Source organism: Ochotona curzoniae, unplaced genomic scaffold (assembly GCF_017591425.1).
Source record: "Ochotona curzoniae isolate NIBS_2020 unplaced genomic scaffold, NIBS_Ocur_1.0 patch14, whole genome shotgun sequence".
NCBI classification, from domain to species: Eukaryota; Metazoa; Chordata; class Mammalia; order Lagomorpha; family Ochotonidae; genus Ochotona; species Ochotona curzoniae.
Window position 1 is genome coordinate 889,518 of NW_024466684.1, and position 23,237 is coordinate 912,754.

General features: G+C 37.3%; 1 protein-coding gene across 2 annotated transcripts; it reads left to right on the plus strand.

Annotated features, from left to right (window-relative positions):
- The first annotated feature begins 1,350 nt into the window (after positions 1 to 1,350).
- Positions 1,351 to 22,823, plus strand: LOC121166447 (calbindin). 2 transcript variants are annotated; one of them, XM_040995567.1, is made up of 11 exons: positions 1,351 to 1,429; positions 1,865 to 1,941; positions 5,631 to 5,705; positions 12,048 to 12,131; positions 12,232 to 12,288; positions 15,491 to 15,568; positions 17,814 to 17,869; positions 17,954 to 17,993; positions 18,117 to 18,170; positions 21,992 to 22,063; positions 22,710 to 22,823. In XM_040995567.1, the coding sequence occupies exons 1-11, from the start codon at positions 1,351 to 1,353 to the stop codon at positions 22,821 to 22,823; spliced, it is 786 nt and encodes a 261-aa protein (XP_040851501.1). The 2 variants fall into 2 exon arrangements, with proteins under 2 accessions (XP_040851501.1, XP_040851502.1); XM_040995568.1 differs by lacking the exon at positions 5,631 to 5,705.
- Positions 22,824 to 23,237: the final 414 nt, after the last annotated feature.

The window sequence follows — 23,237 nt, forward strand, 5'->3', positions numbered from 1 at the left end:
AGAATACATTTAGCATAATTCCTGGCCAGCCCTGAAATGTTCAGGTTCCAAAAAAGATACTCACAAAAAGTCTCAGAAATCTGCTCCTGGATAAAGACACGATATTAGAAACACACGTTTGTTGATTCTCACACTTCATTGCACAAGACTGAAAATAGAAATCAAGGGAAACCCATTTTAATTCACTTTGAAGTTTATCACAACATGAGGTTCTCGTTTTTCCTTTTGTTTTGCAACCCTGTGACCAGGCCCCGGCCTACGATTCCAGTCGTTCTCAAACTCTGAAAAGATTCAAAGATAAATACTTCAGAAGTTGGTGGGTAGAGAGTGAGCAATCTGATAGTTTAGCACTTTAAAATATACGATAAAAACAGGGAGTGGTGCAGCTGTTGCCTACAGTGGTGATGGTTTTCTCTCGGAAAAACTCTCGACCAGGGATTTCTTGGCGAAGAACAGCAGAGAGACGTGAAGGTCCTTGAAAGGGGCTGTAATTAGGTCGCTGTCTCACCTTGAAATGCACTGGGGCCAGATTTCTGCTTTCTCTTGGCTGTGCTCCTAAATTCAAAAGCAATAAACTGTAGTATCTCTGAATGAAGATCCTTTTCTAGCATTTTAGACTTTTATAAATTGATTCTGTAATTCCCAGTTATTATTCTACCTCAAGCCGGAAGGAAACAACCACGAACCTGCTTTATTTTGCTGGCAAAGCTAATGTCTACAAATCGCTTCACAACATATTTGTATAATAGTATTCAATAGCACAAAAGAGATGTATTATTTTGACGAACCAATTCATTATATCTATGATTGGTTAATTTATACATGTCAAGATTTCCCCTGATTTTGATCCAAAATTGAAAGTCTTAGAGGTTACAGGCAAGCATTTATGTGGCTCTTCCTTTATCAGTTTTCCCCTTCTGTTTGGGAGTCCAACCCTCTCCAGGTATAATATTCTGGTCCTGGACCAGAAGAATGTGAAGGGAAAGAGCCCTGTTTGCAGCGACCAATCCCTGAGAAAACGATCTCTCACCACCTGCTGCTCCTAACACTCCTGTTCCCGCTAGCTTTCCGGAGAGGAGAGGAACAGGGAGGGGAAAACGGCTGGGGAGAGCGAGAGGCGGGGAGTGAGGCACGGGAGGCAGGAGGAGGCGTGGCCCGGCTTGAGGCCGTCGGGATAAATACTGAGAACTGGGTGCGGGGTGCGGAGAACTCCGGGGGAACGCGCGGCCGAGCAGCACCGGGGACAGCGCCGGACAGCGCCAGCGCCCAGGGCTCTGCAGCTGCACCCGCGCACCCGCTCCCGGACGCGCTCACACCCATCCGCACCCGCAGACGCACGCCCGCCGGACCATGGCAGAATCCCACCTGCAGTCACCCCTGATTACAGCCTCGCAGTTTTTCGAGATCTGGCTTCATTTCGACGCCGATGGTGATTTTTTTTTTTTAATAACTATTTCCAGATCCTTGTCCGTTCGTCTTCCCACTCTTTTTCCCTTCCCCTCTTCCTCATTTCTATTCTTTAATTCTGTGCTCCCTCTTCGCCTTCCCCCTCGTCAATTGCCTCGGGAAAGTTTACACAGCCGTCTCTATACTCCCCAGATTTAAACTTTGCCTTTCCAGGAATGGTAAATGATAGGAGATAGAAAGCAGGGACTAAGAAAGCCCTCCCTCCCCCAAAGTTTCTATGGCTGCGCTCAGTACCCCAACCATCATCCTATGTCTTCAATGGAGCTGAAGTTTGACACCAGCTGGGTAATCAATGTCAAGGCTCTCAGGTGGCCAGAAAAACAGCTGTCGTGGAAAGTGAATGGGAAAGAAAGTCAGCTGAGATACCCGACACCTGCGTACCTCTTTGTCTTTGCAGGAAGTGGTTACCTGGAAGGAAAGGAGCTTCAGAACCTGATCCAGGAGCTCCAGCAGGCGCGAAAGAAGGCTGGATTGGTACGTTCAAGTTTGTGAAGGAAGGAAGACCTTGGACCCTAAAACATAACCCCCCTGTGTTTTCATAGGGGGCCAGCGAGGGTCTAACGCTTTCCAGGAAATGTAAACGTTTATTGACTTAAAAAGAGGTTGAGAGCACCACTACGAATTGCGTAGAGAAGAGCAGAGGAGAGAGCGAGGAAGCAGGGAGCGGGTGGGGGATAGATTTCCTAAAGGGAAAAACGTTCAGAGTTTTAAAAACGGATACTCTAGCATTGATTGTACAGCTTTTATAGCTGCTTAAAGCCCAAGTGTGGGTGCGCGAAATCCTTCCCTGTAACCATCTCAACCATGAGTTAGTTAGGTAATTTTTAACTTCTCTTTGACCGAGTGAGAAGGGGTAGAGATGCATTTCTGCCCCTCGGTGGCCAGGAAACAGATCTGCAGATTATGAGTCCTGTTCTATTGCCAATTACGATGGTTGTGTTGTTGATTTTGTTGGCGAGGTGAGAAAGCATCTGGCCTTGACCCCTCCTCAGTTAAGCATTTTTCATATTTAATCATGACAAAGTCTTCATTTCTATAAGAACGGGAGAAACCCAAAATTCAGAGCAGTAGAAAAAAAAAAGTTTTTATGTAATATGACAGCAAAAAAGAAGATGCTCTGATGGGAAAAAATGTTCTGAAAATAAACTGTTTTAAAACCTTATGCTATTAATTAATTAAACAAATGAAAATCCTTAGTAATTATAAATGGCTTCAGGAGGGGGTGGCATAAACTAGCCAGTTTAGAAAAATGTTTTCAGCATAAAAATAAGATATATTAGTTTTCAAACATAGATGGGATAGGTAAGTAGAAGAAAATAGGCCAAGGATTTTATTTATCCATTAGGATTTCCTATAAGATTGCCTTTCAGAAGGCTGTGTTGGATTTGACCTAATTTAAATGTTTATAGTCTTTAGCCATTTTAATTAGAGTAAGAATAAGAATTTTTCATTATAATTTATGTATATATTTTCTGTACATATTATATACCAAATCATCACCTCTAATATTAACATGCATAAATATATACTGTATTGATAGTATTACCTTTTTGTTCTATCTAAATTGAGAATTGTTGCTGTATGACATAGTAAAAAGAATTCCAGAGGGCTCTAAATGTATCCTAATGTATTATACAACTATTAGTTGATAGAATTATAAGCCAAATTGATTTTAAATCAGATTGTGCTCAAGGAATTGTTTTAGTCTGATTTAATATAATATTGAACTAAGAGTTTAATAGATTGAGATCTAATAAGACCATCTTATGTATTCTCCACCCTCCTTCCTCCTCCATGTATACAAATGTATCTAACACTACCATTATACCTCTATATTTCTTTGACTAATTAGACAAAACTCATTCTCTTCATTGAAAAATATGTGGCTGGAAAAGTCTTAGTTTGCAGTAAATTCAGAGTTAAGCATGGAAGGAGCTTCCAGCAGCTAAATCATACTTTACTTTTTCCAGAAATAATTTTAATATTGAGATTTACTTTTATTTTAGAATGTCTCATGAATTCCACTCATCTTTTCTGATTTTTTCTTTCTCTTACTTTAATATTCAGACCTTTTTTGGAAATATTATGTTCATGTTAGAGTTTAAGGAGTTTAGAGCTTTTCCAAAACTGCCTAGCTCTATGGACAGCTTTAATTATTAGACTATAACCTAATAATACTAAATTTGAGCACAAATATAGGACTATGTCAAGTTTCCTGAAACTTCAGTTTATGAATACCTTTCTGGATTAGTTATGTGGACTTTGAATACTTAAAATCCAAGTCAAGACCTGGATTGAGAGGCTCGTATCTTGGCCTGTTTCACTATACCATTGAACCCATTATAATAAGCTTACTTTTACATGTTTTTTTATATTTCCCTGCACACAAAGCCTGACCCAATTCTTTGCATTTCTAACCATAGGATAACAGATTTCAATGCACAATGGAAAAACTGTTTGGCTGTCATATTAAATTTTGAAATTTCACAGAGAATATAACATCAATGAAATAAATAGCCCAATAAGTGTTCAAAATTACCCTTTTACATTATTCTCAGTATTTAGTCTTTAAATTTTCCTTCACTTAATTTAGATAACTAGTTGATAATGTTGGTGATGGTGACATGCTTTGCACTATTATAAAAAATTGAATTGGGCATAATTGCAATCCAGAAATTTCATAAGCTAAATGTAAAGGCTGCTAATAAAGAAGTAGTATTACATAGTTTTGATATTTAAGAACGATTTTTTCTTTGCTTTTTTGCTGACTTTAAGATGTGTTCTAAAATATGAAGACTATCATTTCCACTATTGCCATGAAAGAGAAACTTCTCTTACAGATATTCCTGTAACAAGATGAGAGCATAAAAAATTCAATTTATCCACATAGAGCTTTTTTACGTTTAAGTTATTCAATTACTAGACAATGCATTAATTCTACTAAGAGTGTTTACATTGATTTTGAAGAGATTTTCTAAACACTCGTGGTAATGACATTTAGCCTCAACATAGCCCACAAATTACATCAACCAACCTACCAGTCATGTTTAGTCACAATATAGCCCTTAAATTATGTTCATCTCTATCTCCCCAAAGCTAACATGTTGTTGGTAACCACCGTAGTGTTAGTTATGATGAAAACTGAAACCTCAATTTGCTTTCCCAAGGATAGAGAAAAGGACATTCACAAGGGCTGACCTATTTTAAATAGGCTCAGTTCATGCAACAGGGCTATTTTAAATGGGCTATGTTGGAGACCCAAGGGTAAACACAGAGCTTCCTGAATACTAGCTCTGTGTTCAGATCACTACTTTATAGCTCATAACTTTCTTATCTGTCAGTTTGTGAACAGATTACATAATTGATACAACAGATTTTTTTTTAAGTCAAATACAAAAAAGAAAAATTTACTTTGTCACTCATAGCATTTTATTGTGTTACATTACCTGGAGGAGAGAACATCCTCTTGGAGAAAATGGAAACAAAGTCAAGCTGGAGCACTGCTCCCAGAGTTACCCTCAGGGATGCAGATCTTCAGCATCTAAGCAGTGGCTTAAAATAAGACCATCAACATTGTCTCTGGTGACAGCTCAGATTTGTCAAGTCACTGTTTTACTTGAGAGTTGGTTTTCCCATAGTTAACTTTTTAACTTGCTTTAATCAATCAATGCCTCTTTCTTACTGAAAACCATTCCTTGCTTACAAAAACAATTACCTTATGATATTCACATTTTTTCTTTGTCCAGAGCAAAATCACATATTACTATCCTGTATGAAAAAGAAAATAAAAAAAATAGTGCAATAATATAAAATTAACCTCACTGAAGCAAGCTTTGCTTAACTCTATTAGCGGTTATTATTATATTTAAATTCACTAAAGGTTATTAATTGAATAATTATGAATACGTTGTCAAAGAATTTCAAAACTAATAATAGAAGATGAATCATAGTGTTTAATTAAAAATTATGATCATTACGTTTATTTGAAACTAATAGACATCAGGTACCACTTAGGTGTTTTATTTTCATGAGACTAGTTCATCAGCAAGCAAAATTCCTAAGGTTCCCTCTTCTGTTGTCCTGTAAAATAATTTATGTTAACAGCACCACAGGCATAATTGAATGTTTTTACAAAGTTCTTTCCTGTTTTTATGTAATTTTAGGAATTATCACCTGAAATGAAAACTTTCGTGGATCAGTATGGGCAGAGAGATGATGGAAAAATAGGAATTGTAGAGGTAAGGCACCTACATATGTCTCTGATTTAATAAATGAGCTTACTTCTAAAGTTGTATCAGAAATACGTATTTTGCCTAAATACTACTTCTCTCTATTTATATATTAAGAAACAACGTTTTGAGGTAAAGAGAGAGCTATGAGCTTACCTTAAAGAGAGTTTAAATTCAACACATTATGAAAGTGAAATGGAGAAATGACATGGTTTGCCTGTGGCCATGCAGCTGTTTGCTGACACAGGAGCAGTTAGATACACCAATCCCCAACTTCAGGATGAACACCATCACTTTACATCAGCAGGCATCAAGTATTTGGTTCATTCCTGTATCTTGTATTTTAGTAATATAGACCTTTCTGTTTAAACGTAATATGAAATGTTTGTAGTTCCTATGACAATGGCATGGTAAAAACAAACAAATAAAAAAGCCCTACATCCTGGTTTCCGAATTCTATTTTAATTTGACAGATAGCCTTAGAACTTAACTACAGTGGATGAATATTTTATAATCTGTCCATAGGTACATTTTTCTTTTGAGTCTCCAAAAGTAAAAACTGCAGGTGTCAAATATTTGACAATGACTTTTTCAATGGAAAACAATGGATTTTTGTCTGTGAATTAAGAAAGCATTTCAAATTTGTGGAAGAACTGTTGCTTCCCTTATCTCTACTTTTCCAAAATGTGTTGGTATCTTGAATTCTTTATCTCTGCAACTTGCTAAAGAAATTGTGTGGAGGGTTTTTTCTGGATAATCTAATAAGACCATATTTTAAAATATTGTCCTCATATAGCATTCTCAGTGCATCAGATCATGAAGTATTCTGTTCTCAACATTTACTCATAATTTATCTATGATCCACAGGACTAACCTGGTTTTCAAGTAATTGATCTTACTAGGACACTTGTTACACCGGTGTTAAATACACTTATTTTTAAACACCTCCTACAAATAGGATTGAGAGGCCATACTATTATTATCTTTGTAATTAAAATTTTTCCCAGGAGTATTCACTTCCACTTTGCCCATGTGAACGTCATTACTATATGAATAGATAAATTAATAGGAATGAGATTTAGTTAGAGGACAGCTAATCAGGATATGAAATCTTCAATAATTTTTAAAAAGCTTTAAAATGAACATAAATGAAATAAAGTAAACCTAATTTTTCAAAACTGCTTTGGAAATCTGACATCAGTGAAATTATAGATTGGCTCTTTGGGTTTGACGCAGTTTGTAATTCTAGTAGAAAAAGACTGTCATCTTACGTTTAATATATTTCTCCTTGAAAGGCACCAATGGGCTTAGCAGCTTATCCTATTTCATTTCTTCAGAACGGTCTGTGCAGTTAAAAGTATGTATCGGCTGACAAGAAATACGATTGTTTTTAAAAGAACAAAATGCATGCACATTTTAAAGTTTAGTAGGTATACTTTATTCAATTTTAACCCTTTAAGTCTAATTTTAATGAGAGATTAGAGTGTCACAAAGAAGCTGCATTGTCTCAGAGCTTTGAAACAAACAAACAAAAAAATTCCCTCAAGTTTAAGATAAAAAACTGCTACAGAAAAGAAATTCTGTGTTAGGAAAGAGGAGAAAAATTAAAAGTACAGGTGAAAGAAGAAGATAAGGAAACAAAAGCTGAAGGGAAAATCTGGAGAAATTTTACAGTAACAGTATTAAGAAAAATACATTTGTAGATCATTATGCAATTTATGAAATGTTGATAAGAGACATGCCTCATGCACTTTCAAGTAACCACCTCTAATGAGGTTGTCTTTCACGTGTACCCTCTCACATTCAATAGCCAGGTTTTGTCATTGTATTTATCTCTGGCTTTGAAAATGTTAGGAAAAATAACCATTTTAAACTATTATCTGCTTTCTTGTAAGCTTCTTACTAGTGGTGACTGAATCCTCAGTAGCTGTCACAGTTTCAAGTATTTAGTAGCCGTATGAGCAAAAGCAAACATTTTTAACCTACTCTAAACCAAAGGGTAAGGGATTCGTATTTGCTAGAAATAGAAGAAATATTTAAAGACCCCTATTGTGGGTTGAATTCCCTGGGAAGCAGCTAAGTAAAAGAGTAGCAAGAGGAGGTTGACTCCAGCTAGGAAGAACTCATGGGCTTGCTACCTGTAGAAGCAAAGTTAGGGCCACAGGACTGGGCAAAGGGAGGTGCTGGGATGTGCAACATTCTCAATGGAGATCTCACGTGACCCTGCAGTGTGCTCTCAGGGGGTGACCCTTCAGAGAAACACCCATTAATGAGTGAGATGTTGGTCTTTTTATCCCCCTGTGGATCAGTCTCAGAATTCAAGTGGAAATGCAGCCACCATCAGGCCAAGCAATTCCTCAAAGGTGCTTGGCACATAGCAACATACGCCATACATGAAAGTCATACGTTTTCAAATTTTCTCCAAAGAATTTACAGCCTAATGTTGACTCTAAATGCAATCAAATGCTTTCCTTGCTTAATTCAGTGAAATACTCACTGAAATTTGTGTATTTGCTGGGCAAAGAAATAGACAATAAAATATAGGATTTTATCCTTTGGGTAGATAGATTGGTAATGGAGATAAACAGGTAGAAATAGTTTTTGCTTTCCTACTTTCGGTGGCGGACAACATCATCGAAATGGGAATCTCTGAAGGGTTTGTCTGCAGTCTCAGCTATCTGCCTTCCAATCATGCCCTTAATATTCTTCACTTCCTTCTGCAACCCATAAAAGCCTTGGGGAGCTCATGAAAGAGAGAACCAGAAAATACCCACAGTCCTAACACAGGCAATATTGAGCGTTTCTTTGAACATCAAGGAGTTACCAAATTTGAGAATAAAGCAGGCCTACTTAATATCCTCCATGAAAGACCTTTGACATGTTGTAAACATGTCAGATACTATAGCTGGCGAATCTGTGAGCCGCTCTCTGAAATTTCCATACTGATTAGTATGTAAAATAGGTAGAACAATAGACTATACAGGACCACCAATTATGCAATGCATCTTGAAAAAAAGTTCTTCAACCACGTAATCATCATCAAAAATCAAGAAAATAATAAAAAAAAAAGGAAAAAGATATTATGTTCGTCATTACCATATCCTATCCAGGAAAATTCATTAGTCTTAGTGGCTAATTTGTATTACAATTTATTATTTTACACATTTAAGGCATTTCTATCATTTATCAATTAGATTGCACTGAGTTCAATGAGATCAAAACAGAATAAATACATTGTGTATAGATAGATATTTTGGTAAAGTAAAATCAATAAAGCATAGACAAAGAAACATAAATTTATGCCAAATATAATGTTTAAGAAAAAGTATTCCTTTTTCATTCAAAGCAATATATTCACTAATCATAAAAATCCAAGAAATGCAGAAAATTATGCTAATAAAATATATTCACTATATGTCTTAGCAAGACAGTTTTTCTATTGAAGTAAAGCTATTCACCAATCCATAAGCATTTCTTTTGTGCATGTGAATTTTATGAGCTGGTCACCACACTAGACATTCACAATCAGTAAATAAGAAATGTTTGGTGTCTCCTTGAAATCCATAGTAGAGAAGTTTCAACCAAACTTAAGAAGTTGAACCTGTCAAAGGTATGTATCCACAAATGAAGGAAGAGTTGATGTTAGCTTTGTCTGTTTTCTGTTGAATACCTTATATTAATGTATAATGATGCTATCACATGGCCAGTGTTCAGTAACTCAGCATTTTCTAACACACTTCCTTGCTGGGCAGATCCATCAATCTGTGCTTGGAAGTTTCTGCCTCTGACATGTTTTCTCCCTTTGGAGATTCATATTTTCTTTTTATTTAATTCCCTTTCTGTTTTTTTTCCCTTCCTGTATCATTCTTCCTTTCACCTCTACTTCTTTCAGAATTTTTGAATAAACACTCTCCAGTACTTCTTCCAGAAAGTATTATTAAAGGCAAGTTGGGGCTCTAGAAAAGGCTGAGGGCAGAGTATCAGGCCATTGCTGCCCTTTCTTACAGCTTTCCTCTTCTCTTCAGCAGGGAGTGCAGACCTACTCTCCAGGCCAAGCTACCTGGGATCTGGCTCCCTGAGTGATCAAAACCTGTTTAGCTGCTTTGCACAATCATCTCACTTGCAGAGGAGGAAAAGGGACTTCATACGAATATGGTCATCTGCTTCTCAGTGGTTAGAAACATAGCTTCCAGGTTATCTTATCGGCAGCTACATAAATCCCCAACAAATGCATATTTGCAGGCTAGGATGAAGGAAGAAATTAGCTAATTATATTACTATCTTCAGTAAATATGTTGTTAATTTTCTAATAAGCATCAAATCATAGTGATTTTCAATTTTTGCCAATCACGAAGTCAAGTCATTCAGTCTCTGATCCCTTGGCGTTCTCAACGGAATCATTTCAACTCAAAATTAATTCGAACCACAGTATTTTGAGTGGATCGAATTTTATGACTCAAGAAAAATCAAAGGCCACTGAAGTGTGTCATGATTTTAACAAGAGGCCCAGAAAACATGCCCATATGTGCACAGAGAGAATGAGAAAGGGAAAGAGAGAGAGAGGAAAGTGAAGTAAATGTTTATGGACCAAGCTCCAGTGACATTTTAAAAATTACTGGCAAACACTATACTCCTCCTTTTGTCTTTCAAGTCTATTATCATATGACCACACTATTGACCTTTTTAAAAATTTTTTAAATGTTTTGACTGGATCATACCAATCAAATATTTGTGCTTTTTACAGTCACTCATGTATGTGGTGTTTCTCAACTGAATGGTTTGAATTTAAGGTATTATTTCAAGCATATAAAAATAAGTTAAAGCATATTGGACAGGTTTACAAAAGATGATTTTGCTTCTGTTTAAGGTAAGGTGGTGTTTCATATTACAGATTTTTAATGGACTTAAAATAATTTTTTAATGCTATGTTGATTTTTCATAGAACATTGTAGATCTTTTAAAACTCAGACTTGAAGTTTTATCTAGATTATAGTTTTTTAGCATAAAATCGAAGGAGTACGGTCTAAATTTATGCTTCGGGGAATTCATCAGCTTCCAGAAATCGGATGAAATGGAATGTGGGTCTGACCATTCCTTGATAGTGAAGATGCAGTCATTGAAATGAAGATTTTTTTTTTCTGTTTTGCCTCTTTATTGTAGTGAAGAGGCTACTGAGGTCTAGAAATGGGTGAGTGAGTAGCTTCCAAGACAGAAATAGAATCCATGTCTGCAGTGAGACCATCAATCCAGCTCCCTCCTTCTCTGCACACAATAGATAGATTATATTATTCTGAAAATGGGATCTGGAACACTTTTGTTCCTTCAAAAAAAAAATCCCAGTATTGAAGTTACGAGATGAGATCTAAAGAGAAATATTACAGAGTCATGCCATGAAGTTAAAAACTTTCCCAGGCCTGGGTCCCAGCAGTGGCTGTCCTGTTATCAGAAACTAACACTTTGAGAACTAACTTCTCTATTAATGCTCAACTTCCCACTGGTCATTGTGAATAGCTTTTTCTACCTCTTTTCATTGCTTCACAGTCATCTTCATTTTATTTTCCTATATGTCTCATAATAAGCTTTCTCCTCAGATTTGGAAATGCATTTTTTTCCCTTTCTTTCTCTTGCTCTATGTTCATGTTTCTCAATTTCTTTCATTTTATAAGAAATTCTGGCTCTGGGCCCAGCACAGTAGTCTAGTGGCTAAAGTCCTTGCCTGGCACACACCAGGATCCTATATAGGTGCCAGTTCATGTCCCAGCTACTCTACTTCCCATACAGCTCCCTGCTTATGGCCTGGGAGAGCAGTAGAGGATGGCCCAGAGCCTTGGAACCCTGCATGGGAGACCGGGAAGAAGCTGCTGGCTCCTGTTTCAGATCAGTTCAACTCTGATCCTTGTGACCACCTGGGGGAATGAACCAGCGGCTGGAAGATCTTTCTGTCTCTCCTCCCTCTAACTCTGTCCAAAAATAAATAAATCTTTGAAAAAAAAAAAAAGAACAAACGAAATGACAGGCTCCACATTCCATATACCCTGAAACCTGTGGCACAGAGCATGTGAACCAGGACAATCTGTGTGCTCAGCAGGGCAGAAAGGATGCTAGTGGTCTCTGAGTGTATGCCTGCAGCAGCCACCACATTAACCCCAGAGCCAAGCCCTGCGGAGCACACGGTCATTGGAAAACAGGATTGCACTTTGTGAGAACCAAGTACCAGCCAGGCAGCATTGACGCTGATGTCCATCTCCTACTAGCTCCTAGGGAAAATGCGGAAACAAAATTAAACACCAGATGATAGCGGGGACTTGTTTTCAAGCTCCTTGCAACCGCCCTTCTCTTACTCTCTTTCAGTTGGCCCATGTGTTACCCACGGAAGAGAATTTCCTGCTGCTATTCCGGTGCCAGCAGCTGAAGTCCTGTGAGGAATTCATGAAGGTATCAGAAAGTTGTCACTTTCAGAAATCTTAAAATAAGCGAATTGAAGGGTTTTTTTTTTTCAACATGTTTGCTTTTCCTTATCCAAAATTATTTACAGACATGGAGAAAATACGATACTGATCACAGTGGCTTCATAGAAACTGAGGAGCTGAAGGTAAGCAGACAAAAACCTGTGCTTTTTTTTTTTTTCTCCTTTCAAATACAATTATGAACTGCTAAGCACTTCATGGTTGAAAGAAAACCTCCCACTGAAGAAACTAATGTGGGACACATTTTCACCCACTCTTCCACACCCTTAACGAAGTACAAATCAACAGAGATTTTATGTGCTTGTGGAAATTCTGTTCAGTGATGCAAAATATTAGCATTTTATTGATTTGCAGTAAGTACAATGTAAGGCAGATGTGGACATTGATAAAACTATGTGCAAGTTTAATAAGCTATTCCTTTCACTGAAATTTTATTTTGAAAAATAAACACTTGTATGAATAGCTTCCCTTTTCAAAAAAAGACAAGGAAAAAAATTTCTGCTTACTATGTGCCAGCTACTTTGCTTATAATCCTATATAATATTTGCATGAATTCAATCAAATTAGTATTACCCTGAGGATGAAAATGGGTGAGCGATCCTGTAGTCATCTGCTGAAAGCCACACAACCCAGACACTGACAGAAATCCCAACCAAACCCTGATTTACTAACACTTGACACACTGGCGGTGACTGTATCAATTCCTGTAAGAGGTAAAGAGGAATGATTGTTGCAGGAGGAAAATGGAAATACAGAGATCTGAGATCAGGTCTTAACCCAGTGGCATATCTCCACAGTGTTCTGGTGTGTTCCATCTTTAAAACGGGGTGATAATAACTTCCTCTCAGATTTACTGTGAGATTCAAGAAATGTGTCATTCGTGGAAGATTTTGTGAAGTTGAAGACATAGTAACTTATATTATTCATGAAGCTAATTTGCTAACCTTTCAGAAATATGGAAGTACCTATCACCTACTTTCCTCTAATTTATTCCAGCATCTCAAATCAAGCATTTAGTTTTCTGTAACTTCAGAACATGAAGTGATAAGCAGGGAGGCCAGTCGGGTTTTGTTGAGCAGCTAATGATACACCTGCTGTGTGGCAGGGCCAATCATTGGTGCTTAAGATGTGCATTCACATTTAAGCGTCACAGAATCCTGGTAAGGCAAGGTATTATCATTCTGAATCTAGAAAAAGGGAAATTAAAGTTCAGATGAATTAGAACGTATATTTAGACCTCATCTATCTGATAATACCAAATAATGCTTTTTTCTTATAATGTTGCCTACTTTCCAAACTGTTATTGAAAATTACCTCTTCTTAACTGTATGGGGAAGCATGAATATTAAACAGTTTCCTAATCCTAGTTCAACATGCTTTTAGTATCTCTAAGACAGTTCGAATTCAACTGCAGCCTTGTGATACAATGTCTGTAAACATTTTTTGCAAGTTTGATTTTTCATTCATTTATCTTACTCATTTAAAATGTGGCTAAACAAATAGAGATCTCTCTTCTACTGGTTCAGATCCCACGTACTGACAATAGCCACAGCTGTGCCAGACTGAAGTCATGAGTCAAAACTTGCATATGGGTCTCTCACAAGTGTGGCAAGGACCTACGTACTTGAGCCTTCACCTGCTGCCTCCCAAGGGCCACCTTAGTGGGAATCTGAAGTCAAGAATACTGCCAGTACACCAGCCCAGTTTACTGACCTTGTGGGTATCCCAGCCAGCACCTTAAACAGTAGGCCAAGCCTGCCCCATAACATTTTAATGTAAAGCCACTGAAAACAATGACTTTCATAACCTACAGCTCAGGAACCAGAGTCCACAAGGTGACAATGTTTTATTAGACACATCAAAAAAAATCTTTTTAAAATCCTTTCAAGTTCATAATGAAAACCTTAGCTCATTTCCAACACTGACCTCAAAATACGCTAAGTCTCCTCCTTTGTTCCAAATTTTGTTCTCAGAGAGAAATTCTAAATAAAAGTTCTCCTCCCTAGAGAATTCTGAAGATAAGTTGGCATTCTTTTTTAATGGATCTTTCAAGAAAGCTAATTTTAAGATCCATAATAGAGTAAAGCACCGCTTGCTCTCAGACACGACTTTGAGTCTCAGCGTCCCCAGGTTTCTCAAAGGCTATTTTTGTGACCACCATTTTAGTCTCTGATGAGGCTTTTTAACCCAATTAATCTCTGACAAAAGTCTCAGAAGGCTCAAAAATAAAATTCACCCCCAACAGATAACTTTGAAATTTCCATGCTTCACTTTGGATTTGAAGTGGAATGTTTCAAGTGAAAATACATTCATCAAACCAAGAGAAAGTCTCCTCCTTTGAAAAGAGAAGCCAAATCATGCCAGCAGAACAGGCACATTTCAGAAGATGAACCACTGCCAAGCCAAAGAATCCTAATCCTTCAGTAAGAAACAGAGGAGTTGGGAAGGAAGAGTACTAGACAAAATGAACAACAATTCCATGCTTAGGTACTTCTGCTGTCATTTATAAGCCAAACTGCGGGGAAGCTTTTGTTTGATTTATGTCTCTTTAAAAAAAAAATGAAATCTAGACCTTAGCTCCCATTGTTAAGTTTAAAATCATTTTTTTTTAATTCCCACATGAATCTCTATCTTAATGTGATTAATATATCAAGGATTAGATAACTCCATCTGTGGCCACTCAGTTTAGTGTGAGAGGTCAGCTGAATATTTGAATCAAGGTGGCTTGGACTATGTTGTTTAAGAGCCAATTGACTAGCCCCTTAGAGAAATGAGATTCATAGTAACCATAAACTAATACAAAAATACACCCTGTGAGAGCAGGAAGTACATTTGAAATTCGAGCTGTCTGTCTTTCTGGTTTATTGATGACTTGGTTTGTTGATCCATGATGCATTGATGACACATGTGACAGAGATATAAAGACCCCCTATGTGTCCCTCAGACTGGTCACACAAAAGGGCTTGTGAAGATATGAAGTAGAGGGGCATTCATTGAGCTGGAGAGATTTCAGTGTTTGTATTCAGATTTTTATATGCTATACAGTCTGGAAAGTTCTTTCATTGACACCAGAAAAATGTAGCATAGCCAGTATATGAAGGGTCAAATGTTGGGTATTGCAAATACTGTACCTATCACTGGCAGGCTCATTGCCATCCTAAAGAAAGCCAAATTTAGTCTTGTGCCTAGAGCCCTCTCCTCACCCGACTCTACCCTCACAGCAACTCTTTCTCGTATTTCTGGAATGCCCTGTTTCACGTCAGGCTGAAGTGGGAGCAGACTGTATGTTATCAATAACACTTATCTGAGTGTTCTTGATTTCAACAGAACTTTCTAAAGGACCTGCTGGAGAAAGCAAACAAGACTGTTGATGACATGAAATTAGATGAGTATACAGACCTAATGGTAAGACTGATTGTGAAAACCCAGTAGCCAGGAGCTCATGAATTATTACTGTGCTCTTGCTACTCCTAAAGCTACATAGGCCGAAATAAATCAACCCCGATGTGGCCATCACATGCACACGGGTATTATTTCATTTGTAAAGATGCTTATATCTTGTAATGCTGAGTGCTACAGTGTAGGAATTAATTTCCAGATTCCATATATGGACATTGACTTTCTAGTAGATGTATGCAAATTTTAACGATCAAATAGTACTTACTTTTCCTATAAAACCACTACAAATATATCACTAAATTATGATTTATAATTTGTATGAAATATATGTATATATGTATATATACACAAAACTCAATTATGTGAACATATTTTAAATGCTTTAAGCACTGTGAAGATACCTTAGATTTTTTTTAAAGATTTATTTATTTTTATTGGAAAGTCAGATTTCCAGAGAGAAGCAGAGACTGAGAGGAAGATCTTCCGTCTGCTGGTTCACTCCCCAACTGGCCGCAACGGCCGCAGATGAGCTGATTTGAAGCTAGGAGCCAGCAGCTGCTTCTTAAAGTTCTTCCACGTGGTTGTAGGGACTCAAGGCTTTGGTCCATCCTTGACTGCTTTCCCAAGACACAAGCAGGGAGCTGGATGGGAAGTGGAGCTGCCAGTATACAAACTGGTGGCCAAATGGGATTGCAGCACATGCAAGGTTAGGACTTCAGCCTCTAGGCCACCACGCCAGGCCAGATCCTGTGAATTGTCCCAACATAGATTTAAATGAGTAACCCAGAAAACATAGTTGTGTATTAAAAGAGCTGCTGTTTTGTTAGATTGATTCATGAGGATTTTTCACTTTGTTGAGAAACAGTGTTATGAGGGACTGCGTTTTACTTTCAGCCTCTCAACCTACTTGCCTCTGGTGGGGAATAGCCAGTGGGAATTCATGTATGCCTTTGCTCATAAAACTGCGATATTTGTTATAGACTAATCTTCATTTTCAAAACAACCAAAAATATCTTCATGGTCTCCCTTAACTTTTCATTATTTGTCCATTTATAACATTAGCAAACAAAAGGGGAGATTTTCTGGCTGTTTGCCACAATGGGCAGATATGAGCTCTGAATGACCTTTGGGAAATGAATAATAACCTACATTTATCAATTTTCTATTTTGTTCTTACCTTAAGGGACAAGCTATTTAAAGTCAAATTTCCTTTCCAGGTAGAAATTTTATGCAGCCTTTCAGAACCCACTCAGATGGGACTTTCCCTCTCTTGGGTTGGCCTAGGGTATCTGATTAAATGTCATAAACCAGTTCAAATTCAGGAAGCAAATTAACCAAGAACTAATTAAAATTTAAATATATATGTGAGGAGACATTCCCTATAGGCATTACTCTGTGTGATCTAGTTGTCCAACTAGCTTGGTAGACAGTATAACAGTAACAGATTATAAAAATGTCAGGTCAGGGTAGGACCCTGAAAAAAATCTACCTTCTACAAAGAATTCTAAGAATATCTTTGGAAAACAGAATATTCTTCCTTTTCTCCTTAAAAAGATGTCACTAAAAAAAAAATCACTAACTCTACATCCATTAGCCTATATGCATCAAATTCTTTATTTCAGAAACAAAGCAATGCCTTTTATATAGTTAGTATTCCATTTATATCCACATGTATGTATATTATATTTATACATTTCTATAACATGGCAACAGTTGTCACTTTAAAAAGTGTAAATATTTCCAAACTGTTGATATGAGGGTGTTTATGTTTGTGGGGGTCTTAGTATATGGCGTATGTGTAACTGTCATGGGGAGTTACTAAGATTTAATGAATATGTCATACCCAATGGAAAACAAAAATTATGGTAGAATTCTATTTCCTATGGATCTATGCATGTTATCCTTATATTTCTCTTATTTATATTTTTAAGCTCCAAAAATATGAAACCACTTCAATATTTTTTTTGTCAGAACATTGTTTGAGGAGGCACTTGTGCCACAAGCTGTACACACTAACACATACATTGTCAAGGAAAAGAAATTATGGTAGCCTTGAAGTCTAAAACCAGTACTACTCTATTCCAGCTTTTGTTCTTGGGCAATTTACTCAAATTAAAAAATCAAAATTTGAATTGCAAGTTTAAAGAACATTTGTTTAAAAAATTTCACTATTTACGTATGTCGTGTGAGTTATCTTGAATGTTCATACTCCTCACTCAGTGAACCATGACAATGTCATTCTGTCTTCCAGCTGAAACTGTTTGATTCAAATAATGATGGGAAGCTGGAATTAACCGAGATGGCAAGGTAAGTTTAGGGACTACATATATGTTCTCATAAACTGTTCCCTTTGCAAAAATACAATGTACTGTTATGTTTTTCTCTCAAAAGGTTACTACCAGTGCAAGAGAATTTCCTTCTTAAATTTCAGGTATTTAACTTTTTTCTACAGCAAATAAGGCTATCATTGAAAAGATGGAATGTAAGATATTTCTCAAGGGAAATATCCTGGAGTATATTAAGAACATTATAACCTTTATTCTCTGTCTCCTAGGGAGTCAAAATGTGTGGGAAAGAGTTCAATAAGGCTTTTGAGTTATATGATCAGGTAAAAAATTCATTTTTATCCTTTTTATTATGGTATAACAGTGCAGGATCTTTCCTCTCAACAAAATTTTTAATGTAAAATACAGTGTTGTTGACTAGACAATACTGTTCAGCAGGTCTTTAGTATTTACTCATTTTCATAACTGAACCTGTATGTTTTTTGACTAGCAGTTTCCCCTTCACTGGCAGTGGCAACAGCCCTTCTAGGGTATGAGTTTGTAGGAGTTTTCATTTGCATGAAGCTGTGGAATATTTGTCCTCTGATTGGCTTAATTCACTTAATATGTCTTAAAGTTTCATCTATTTTTGTCATCTTTTGCAAGATTTCCATTTTTAAGGGTGTAAAATATCTGAGTGTATGACTGTATTATTTCTTTATCCATTCATCCAGAGGTAGGCATTTGATTTGTTTCCACACCTTGTTTTCTGAGTAATGCTACACTGAATCTTGCAGTGTTCATATCTCTTTGAGATCCTGAGGATCTATCTCCTTAGGAGAGATGCTCAGGCACTGGAATTGCTCAGTCGCATGGTATTCCTACTTTCAACTTGCTTAAGCATCATCATAACCATTTTTCAGTGTTCCAGATAATTGTGTGCACTCCAGGCAGTGACTTAATGGCTGAATCATATGCTTATCATATGCCTAAAAGCGTTCCATTTTATTCAAACGTCTGCTAATATTTCTCTTGCTTATTGCTTCATAATAAGCATATTTAAAGATGTGAATTGATATTTCATTGTGATTTTTTTTTTGCAAAGAACTATTTATTTTTATTCCCAAGTCAGATATACAGAGAGGAAGATCTTCCATCCATCGATTCACTGCCCAAGTGGTCGCAACAGTCAAAGCTGAGCTGATCCAAAACAGGGAGCCAAGACTCTTTGGGGTCTCCAACGTGGATGCAGAGTTCCAAGGCTTTGGGCCGTTCCCAACTGCTTTCCCAAGCCACACACAGGGAGCTGGATAAGAAGCAGGGTTGCTGGGATTAGAACCAGCACCCATATGGAATCCTGGCACGTGCAAGGCAAGCAATTCAGCTGCCAGGTTACCACGTAGGGCCCTGTGATTCCTTTAAAAAAATGATTTGGGAGGCAGATAGAAAAAGATTTTCCATTTGCTGCTTTATGCTCTAAATTCCCAAAACAGCTGGTTTGAGCCAGGCAGAAACCAGGAATCTGGATTTCATTCTGGGTGTCATAGGTGGTAGGGCTCTAAGTACTTGATCCATGCGAAGTACTTATTATCAAGAAAATGAACTAGAAATATCGAACTTGAGACTTAAACCCAGGAACTCCCAATATGGAGTGCAATATCCCAGTCACCATATAAACTACTGTAGTAAATGTTTGCCCTTCATTGTGATTGCAATTTGCTTTCTTTCATAAATAATTTTGAAAGTTAATAAAAATGCAATATAATTGTATGGGATTGAATGTTATATTTTAACATACATACAGAGCATAAACTAAGCAAGCCAAGCAAGTAGCCTTTCTGTTCCGTTATCTTGCCTCTGTGTTAACCAGTTCTCTGACAGTCAGTGATGCTGACCATTTTTATTTACCTGTTAGCAATTTGTACTTCTTCCAAGGAGAAATGTCTAACCTAGCTATTAGCCCATGTTTTTCAGCTAGATTAGATATTTTGTTAAAAACTAATGAGCTTTGTGAGTTTCTTACATACTTTGGAAGTTTACTCCGTATGTGATAAACAGCTTGCAAGATAACGCCTCTCTTTCTGTGGGCTGCTTTTTCACTTGGCTGTTCCTTTGCTGTGCAAGACCAGTGTAGCTTATCTGCTTTTGCTTCTCTTGCCTGTGCTTGTCATTTCAGATCCATAAAATGACGGATAGGACCAGTGTCACAATGCTTTGCTCCCTTCTATGAATTTTAAAGTTTCATGTCTTGCATTTAGATCTTTACTATAGTTTGAGATATTTGTGTATGGCACAAGGATCTGTTTCATCCTTTTGCATGATGCCTCTTCTCCCATTCGCTGAAGAGATTAGCCTTATCAACTATCAGTGGACACACACACTGACTTTAGGGCTGTCTATGCTGATGCATTGATCTGTGTATCTGCTAACGCTACAATCAGGCAGTGTACAGATTCCACCTTTATTCTTTCTCAGGACTGTTAGAATTTTTTAGAATGAGTCTGAGTATCAGTTTTCAATATCTGCAAAAAGATGCCATTGGAATACAGCAGGAAAAAAAATATTGAATTGAGAGATTTCTTCCAGCAATATGGACATTTTGGTTTATAACAATATTAGCCTTCTGGCCTATAAGCACAGGATGTCTTTTTATGTGTTTTGTGTCTCCTTCAACCTTCAATAATGTTGTATAGTTTTCAGTATGCAAGTCTTTCACTTTCTTAATAAGTTTACTCTTAAGTGTATGACCAACTTTTTGCTACTTCTATTCCATCTACCTGAATAGTTTGGTGTGTGGAGGAGGCTGGAAATAGCAGAGGGGGTGCTGACACATGATTGCATGGTGAGCCAGAAAGCAGACAAGCTAAGGCGAATTCAGCAGAGATAACTAGGCAAACCTGACATGACCATAACATCTCCCATAGACCAGACCCACCTCCTCAGTCCATTACTAGATCAAGTCTCCGCCTTTCTTCCACCAACATTTAACATTAAGACTTCAGAGTTGGGCCCAGCGCGGTGGCGCAGTGGTTAAGGTCCTCGCCTTGCACAAAAAAAGCTTTGGGACCCTGCCCCCGTGTGGGAGACCCGGAAGAGGCTCCTGGCTTTGGATCAGCATAGCATCGACCGTTGCGCTCACTTGGGGAGTGAATCATGGGACGGAAGATCTTCCTCTCTGTCTCTCCTCTCTGTATATCCGCTTTTCCAATCAAAATAATAAAATAAATCTTAAAAAAAAAAGACTTCAGAGTTTAAACAACTTCATGAGTTTGGAGAACCAACTTCTATCCAATCCATAACTTGAAGTATTCTTTGATGTTCATACTATTGATAACAGGATTTTAGTAATCCTTCTCATAATTCTGTTGTTAGTGCATAGAGACAACTGGCTTTAAGGTGGATATTTTGTCTTGCAACTCTACTGTGTTTGTTTACTAATACAAGAGGTTTTTGCAGAGTGCTTAGGTTTTGTTTTTTTTTTATTAAAGTCATGTTGTCCGTAAATCAATAATTGTATCTTTTTGAGTTTCATTTGGATGCCTGAAAGTCTGTTCTTATACACAATTCGATATTTAAGGATTTAGACAAAGCTCACTCAAGGAGAATAACAACCTGACACTTGAGGCTCACATTAAAAGAAACATGTGCTATTAAATCATATGGCTAATTTATTTTCCCCCAGGAAATAGAGGATACAAAGCCTGATCAGATTCCACACTGTGGTTTCTTGGCTGGGAGGCGTTGACAAGAAACATCCCTGAGCCTCCATTTCTTCATGTGTGGAAACATGAGCTTTAAACCAACTGCCACTCACAGGCCTCAGCATCCTCACATAACACATGAACATGTTTTTGACTATTTTCTCACTTTCCTACCTATTATGACTTCCTTTCTACTTCTCCTGTTTCAGAAGGAGAAAATAGTGTTAACATAAGGCAATGATTTAAGTATAAACTTTTACAGAAATGTTTGATATTTTATGAGTATGACATGAATGAGAAACAACTCACTTGTTTTTGTAACTTGGGAGCAGGTAGAAAGTGTGATGGCCTGAAACTGAGGTTTATGTACAGTGGGGAATTTTCTGAGTATTTCAATGAAATGCAGTCATTTCGTCACCCACCACCACTGTAAGATGGTTGTGTACTCTTTCCTCATCCCCCAGGATGGCAATGGATACATAGATGAAAATGAACTGGATGCTTTGCTAAAGGACCTGTGTGAGAAGAATAAACAGGTAATGTATTTAACATGCTACTTACTTGTTAAGCAGATCTTAGAATCTAACTTGGAGCAGTCACACATATTTTGGAAATCTACTTAAAACCACTTGTGCAGCACCACAAGAACATTTCATATCTTGACTTAATTTGGTTCGGGCCCACATCAGTGGAACTATGATAAACAGGCTTTAAGAAAACCTGTGATTATTCAAATTTATGTAAGAGTTTAATCCAGCTCTTTTATTAACTTATATTAGAGGCAGAGATAGAGACAGACTTGAACACACACACACATAAATAGGACTCCCATCTTGCTGGTTCATTCCTCAAGTCACCACAATAGCCTGGCCTAGACCGAAGCCAGGAACTAGAGACTCAATATGGATTATCCAAGTGCATGGAAAGAACCCAATTACCTGAGCCATCACCTGCTGCTTCCCAGAGTCTTGCATTAGCAGGAAACTGGAGTAAAGATCCAGAGCCCACTATAGAATCCAGGAACTCTGAAATGGGACATGGGCATGTAAACTAGGCTAGGCGCCCACCCCTTCAGCTTACTTACTGGACTGATGTAACAAGCAGGTTTGATTTCACATGTATCACTTGATAGTGGTTAATGAACTTCCACATTTAACTGGATTACAATCTCATCTGTCACAGGAACTGGATATTAATAATATTCCAACATACAAGAAGAACATAATGGCTTTGTCGGATGGAGGGAAGCTCTACCGAACAGATCTTGCCCTTATCCTTTCTGCTGGGGACAACTAAAATGGGTGGCTACTTGCTAATGATACATTGAATCTTTAAAAAAAATAACTGTGCACTATAATGGAGTAGGCTGTATTTTCTTTTGTATCTGTAAATTTAAGTGCATATAGATAATGATCCAGGATGTGTGGCACATTCTTTTCAGCTTGTTTCTATACTGTTTGTAATGTACAGTTTTTGTAACTATATGATGAGAAAGGAGAGTCTATGCTTAGGTCAGTCCATATGCCTAATTAAAATACAAAGTAACCTAATATATTCCTGCTTTCACAAATACAGTTGGACACTGATGTCTCTATGAATCCCACCAGAATTAATATCAAATTGTAGTCTCTAATGTATAAAAGCACACTTGCTATTGAGTAATTTATCCATGGCAACCTAAGCATTCTTAGCTTAAACAGTTACATGCAT

What these genes read in the sequence shown, in the direction of transcription:
- LOC121166447 (XM_040995567.1), top strand. Translation starts at nt 1,351, where the DNA reads ATGGCAGAATCCCACCTGCAGTCACCCCTGATTACAGCCTCGCAGTTT. An exon ending in CGCGAAAGAAGGCTGGATTG is followed by an intron (nt 1,942 to 5,630) that starts GTACGTTCAAGT and finishes ATGTAATTTTAG; the next exon opens with GAATTATCACCTGAAATGAA. An exon ending in GAATTAACCGAGATGGCAAG is followed by an intron (nt 17,870 to 17,953) that starts GTAAGTTTAGGG and finishes TTCTCTCAAAAG; the next exon opens with GTTACTACCAGTGCAAGAGA.